The sequence below is a fragment of the Leguminivora glycinivorella genome, chromosome 3 (assembly GCF_023078275.1).
Source record: "Leguminivora glycinivorella isolate SPB_JAAS2020 chromosome 3, LegGlyc_1.1, whole genome shotgun sequence".
NCBI lineage: Eukaryota > Metazoa > Arthropoda > Insecta > Lepidoptera > Tortricidae > Leguminivora > Leguminivora glycinivorella.
In genome coordinates this window covers 6,152,435-6,157,916 of record NC_062973.1, presented here as the reverse complement: position 1 = coordinate 6,157,916, position 5,482 = coordinate 6,152,435, and the positions used below count along the sequence as shown (strand labels likewise).

The window sequence follows — 5,482 nt, the reverse complement described above, 5'->3', positions numbered from 1 at the left end:
TAATTTTAGTTATTCATCCCTAAAGGTCCAAAATGGTCTTAAAAAATCATTTCGGACGCGATATCGCGAAGAGTGTAAAATGTTGGGTTGGTATAGTCGAGTTCATAAAGATGTGTACATTTTTCACCTTATTGGTACAGTCGATTACAAAGAGATGTATCCAATTTTTCACCTTATTGCATTGTAATAAGGTGAAAAAGTGAATACATCTCTTTGTAGTCGACTGTACAAGCTAAGTGAAGATGTGTAGGTACAGATATTTATGAACTCGACTGTACTTGGTACTATAATCGTTTAGGGATTTTAGGATTACATAATAGACTCACGGTGTGATTTGATGCCTTTATTTAACCACGACACTGAGAAAGCATTCCACATTCAAAGAATTAGACAATCAGCTACTATGGGATAAGGATCGCTAACATGACTAGATCTAGGGGTTACATTGAGATCGTCAGTTATTATAAGTGCTATTTCCAGATTATTCGTTATAAATATGAATACGTAAATTGAGAATAATTTAGATTACCATGCATCCACTTAAGTTATGGAGATACCTATTATGAGATGAGACAATCATGTGACAATAATAATTACTTATGTATTTTCGTTTGAATAAACCCACTGTCTTTTCTATCAACAACGGGTCGCAGTCTGTGTTACGATTTCCGTAGATTTTATCTTCCATATTTCGCGCAGCACATTCACGCAGCACGTGTAGTATTCAAACCCACGATCGGTCAGCCATGACAAGAAGTACAGAATTCCCGACCTGCCAGCGATCTAAGGCCGATTCGCAAAAGTCCGCGCTTCATTCCTAGCCACTTCGAGTCTCCTTAAAAACTCGTGACTCGTCAAATGCCTCCTAGTCTCTAAGCTCCCCAAAATATGCTGCTGATCGTCTTTAGTAGTAATACAAATGAGTGTTTCGATGATGTCTTGAAGTTTCTTGGAGAGTTGGTCGTCGTGTATATTGATGTACATGACCTTGAGGAGGAGCGAGAGGAGCTGCTGGTCGGACGGGAGCCGAACGTTCCATACGCACCAGCAGTGCTTTATCCATTCTTCGAAACACTGGAAAAAATATTAACATTACGTAAAAAGGAGTAATCTCATATTACAAAACGCTTTTGCTGCCTTTGACTATGACCTGCTGTTACCTGCTACAGCACGCGTAAATAAATAAATAAATAAATAAATAAATATTGGGGGACACCTTACACAGATCAACTTAGCCCCAAACTAAGCAAAGCTTGTACTATGGGTGCTAAGCGACGATATACATACTTAAATAGATAAATACATACTTATATACATAGAAAACATCCATGACTCAGGAACAAATATCTGTGCTCATCACACAAATAAATGCCCTTACCGGGATTCGAACCTGGGACCGCGGCTCAGCAGGCAGGGTCACTACCGACTGAGCCAGACGGTCGTCTGGATGGGAAATGGATATCTTTACAAGACACGGGGTTCTTGGGGTGAATGATTATGGATTATAAATGGTAAACACTTGTTTTCTGACTTCATGGTGTGTGGTCTCAAGAAGTACTTCTTTCTTAGATATTTATTTTCTTGCTTGTGTATCACACGATGTAGCCGTGAGTGACATTTTTGTAAATAGATGTGTCCACACAGAGTGAGACATGTTGCGCGGTACCTGTTCAATGTAGTCTCCTGTGGCATATTGCCACGCAACGTGACTCGCTCTGTGCGGACCCAGCTATTCACAGCGGTTGGATCTACAAACTCAACTGTATCTAAAGTAACATAATATAATTTTATAACCCTATATTTACCTCTAAAATAGACGGAAGCAGCATCTGTGCCACATCCACATTGCAGCACGTGTCCAGATTGTCACACACGATAGTACAGAATGCCTTCTTTCTGTTCGCGCAGTTCACGCCGTTGATCTCAATCAGCTTCTTGCTGAACCGGAAGTTGTTGGCTTTTCGGAGGATGTTGGACTCTTGGTATATCTGCTCTAGGGTAACTACGAAGAGGTCTCCCGACTTTAAAGTCTGAAATTGAGATTTTACTATTATTCTACAATCACAGAATATATAAATAAAAGTGCAGTGCGACATTGAGTTCTATTGCGCAGCAAATGGTCTCGAACTGAATGGAACTGTATGGTTCTCGAACTCATGGAATATATGAAAGAATCGCAGAGTGAGCTGCCCCTGCTACTATGCTACTTTTTGTATCTTTCTAGCACCCCACTTCCCTAGAATAGGGGGTGGATGTTTGTAAGGAGCATTTCGCAATTTTCAAATTTGACGTGAGCAAAACTGCGGGCGAAAAGCTAGTAAATAAATTTATGTGCAGATTTGTAGGTACCTTTTCCTGAGCAGGCAGAAGTCGTATCAGTTCCAAGAGACAGATGTGAGAGATCTTGTTCACATTGACATACTGCACCTGCAGAGAGTTCTTGAGGCTAGTGTACACAACCTCATAGTAGTTGCCAGCGTGGAAGCCATTTGATGCCTGGAAAACAATATCGGTTGAGCAACTCTTTAGTGTTATGCTTTCCTGGATATCTTGTTCAGTTGTACCATCTTATAACCTACATTCTAGGGCAGGGGTTCTCAAACAATTTCTCACATGGCAGCAATAGAACTCACTTACTGGTCAATTTTAAAAATAGACCCTGAATTTATGTCAATCTCATACTAAACACAGCATACTTCCCCTCCAACTATTACTTTCACTTTTGAATGCCGTAATTTCATTCAATGTACTAAAATTTATACAAATCCAAAGAGTTTCTACAATAATGTTTTTTTTTCCTTTATAACCTTACAATACATGACTGTGCTATAGCCACAAAATATTTGGCATTCAAAGGGTAAAAAAAAGCTACAGCTATATTTAATTATTCCACTTCAAACTTCTCACCATGCTTTGAAAAATTGCAGCACAGCTCTGCAAACCTTTGGTCTTGTGCACTGTCATATAATCGTCAATGAGGAGCAGTGACGCTGGCAATGTCTGCTGTGGATTCACAGCTATACTGTAGTCCTGAAAAAAATTAAACAAGATTTTAATTTACCAAGTAATGGCAAAAAATCCTGATGTATATTATAAGCCCCATATTCATAAACATACTCTAAAGTTATCAAGCTGATTAAGTTTGTTTGTCCTTTTCTATCACACCAATATGTTGGAAAGGGACAAACAAACTTTATAGGCTTGATAACTTCAGAGTATGTTTATGAATAAGGGGCTAAGTGAATTAAGACTTAAACACTTACTTTTATATTTTGCATGAGTTTACAATACACATCTATAGTTGCTGGATATCTTTTAAAATACTCAGGTGTAAGTCTCCGATGTATCTTCTCCATGCAACAGTCAAATACCTCCTGTGGCTCATAGAAAGGTCTTTTCACCTTTAGCATGTTATCAAATGTAATGTCACATGACAATTCCAGAAAATTATTAAGTTGTTTAGCATATTCTTTTGTAACCTCTGGATTCCATGCTGCATCTAATTGCAACTCTTCGTACATTATCAGCAGAGAAGACAGGACGTCTGCAGCGGATGGCATGCGTCTCAGATCCACCTCTCCAAGGAGGTTAAATGTGATTGGAAATTCTGTGATTAATATATCTTTTCGAAAAGTATATTCATCATGATGTTTACATTCTTCACAATTCCTTTCAAGTTTAGTTAGCAAACACTTATCTATGTTTTGCATTAGTCTGGAAATTATGTCCTCCATTCTAACTGGCTTAGCTTAATTTATCACTCTCTTTATCTCCACTTGCTACGAAACTTATAAAATTCAAATATGTATTGTATTATTTGTATTGATCGATAAAGTTTTAGTAGTATAAAAATGTCAATGCATTCAAAAGTCAAAAAACATTACCGTGACAGTTAATAAGGCAGTGATTCACGTGATATGTACATTCAAGTACATTTCACCATGCTGTACGTGTTACACTAGTACATATATGCACACCACATTGTACCTCTCTAATATATCAATGAAAAAATAAATGGTTTTCTAATTAAATTGACTACATAACAAATATTCCGTGATGAAACAAAAATATATTTGTCTAATTTAGCTCGTGTACACATAGGTAAATACAGGCAGTTGTTTTCGATGAAAAATCACGATACATGCAGTATTCAAACGCAATTTTGACAAGTGTCATCTCAACCAAGATCTAGCCAGAAAAAATAGAACTATAGGTTAAAACCGAATTACATAATTTCAAAGACATTCCTGCAAGAAACAAACATTTGTTATTATTTGTTTAATAGTGTAGTTTAATGTTTGTAGAACAATCATAATGCTGAAGTACGTATGTCGCTTAAATGATGCTTGCTTACTATACTTTACCTAAAGCCTAACTCGATTTTGATTGTTACATTTTGATCTTACTACTGATTTTAGGTTTGGAATCAAATCTGCTATCTTCGGAACAGCAGTTTATTACACGATCGATAAAGGTGTCTGGAAGGATAGCAGCACCACTGCTGCATTATACGAAGATCTCGAAAAGGGTGCATCGCCTTACGTTGGAGAGCTCAAGAAACAAATACCCTATGAGGTAAATAAGTTCAATATTATATTTAATTATTTGATGGTTATACTCTTTTTGATTACCGACTATAGTAATATTTAGATATAGATAACACAAATATTTTGATAAGCATCCCTATTTGAGTTGGATTTGTTCTACATACTTACCTATAAAAACCTTTTTAAACTGAAAATTTTCTTTTACTTATTTCTTTATGAAACTTATGGTGGTTATATTTTCAGCTACCTCCGCTTCCATCCAATGATAGATTGTCATATCTATTTAAATATTACTGGAACAGTGGAGTAAAAGCGTCATTCAGATTTCTTGTGGATCTCCCAGAGCATGTTTCCGATTTAACTGTGAAGACAATTGACATAGTGTCTGCTTCTTTGGATTCAGGAGAACAATCTGCAAACCTGACTCCAGCAAAGGATAAATGAAAATGTTTGTAGGTCATAATAAAGCAATATCTATTATTTATTGAACATGTAAAAGTTTTTTTTTGTTTCTTGCCCGATACATATTACACCTTCAATAAACCTAAAAAAATTGCTTTGCCTCTTTTTTTAAGATACTATTGTAGTCACCTTTCAGCAAGTTCAGCAACTGCTGACCATGTTAGCATGATCATTGATTATCGCACTTCGTTGATTACCATAAAGGCAACAACTAATGATAAAAACTGAAAATAAAGCTCTATTAGAAAGTTAAAATTTTTAGAACCCTAGTAAATTATGTTGGTTACCTGAGGCATTACAAGAGGGCAAAGTTGTTTAACCACACAAGCAAAGCAAAAAGTTCCAATGAGGATGTGGGCGATGTGGCATCTTGAGGGTTTCGAGTTCAAGGCACATAAAATAGTGCCACCAAACACAATCAACCTAATAGCAGAATGGTTTTACCCAAGTTTGAAGTGGGACACAATCACAAT

The 5,482-nt window shown here is 36.7% G+C and overlaps 2 protein-coding genes across 2 annotated transcripts; one reads left to right on the top strand and one right to left on the bottom strand.

Moving 5' to 3' along the window:
* Positions 1-328: 328 nt before the first annotated feature.
* LOC125224700 lies at positions 329-3,808 on the bottom strand. Its single transcript, XM_048128134.1, has 5 exons — positions 3,264-3,808; positions 2,908-3,030; positions 2,350-2,496; positions 1,806-2,030; positions 329-1,074 (listed from the first exon to the last, which is right to left on the bottom strand). The coding sequence occupies exons 1-5, from the start codon at positions 3,732-3,734 to the stop codon at positions 784-786; spliced, it is 1,257 nt and encodes a 418-aa protein (XP_047984091.1). The 5' UTR covers positions 3,735-3,808; the 3' UTR covers positions 329-783.
* Positions 3,809-4,165: 357 nt separating this feature from the next.
* LOC125224797 (MICOS complex subunit MIC13 homolog QIL1) lies at positions 4,166-5,104 on the top strand. Its single transcript, XM_048128257.1, has 3 exons — positions 4,166-4,322; positions 4,419-4,575; positions 4,791-5,104. The coding sequence occupies exons 1-3, from the start codon at positions 4,315-4,317 to the stop codon at positions 4,989-4,991; spliced, it is 366 nt and encodes a 121-aa protein (XP_047984214.1). The 5' UTR covers positions 4,166-4,314; the 3' UTR covers positions 4,992-5,104.
* Positions 5,105-5,482: the final 378 nt, after the last annotated feature.

Excerpts from the sequence above, each read along its gene's own strand:
- LOC125224700 (XM_048128134.1), bottom strand. The coding sequence starts at position 3,734 with ATGGAGGACATAATTTCCAGACTAATGCAAAACATAGATAAGTGTTTG. Across the intron at positions 2,497-2,907 it reads CTGCAATTTTTCAAAGCATG|GCATCAAATGGCTTCCACGC; the intron begins GTGAGAAGTTTG and ends ATTGTTTTCCAG. Across the intron at positions 1,075-1,805 it reads TGCTTCCGTCTATTTTAGAG|TGTTTCGAAGAATGGATAAA; the intron begins GTAAATATAGGG and ends TATTTTTTCCAG.
- LOC125224797 (XM_048128257.1), top strand. Across the intron at positions 4,576-4,790 it reads AGAAACAAATACCCTATGAG|CTACCTCCGCTTCCATCCAA; the intron begins GTAAATAAGTTC and ends TTATATTTTCAG.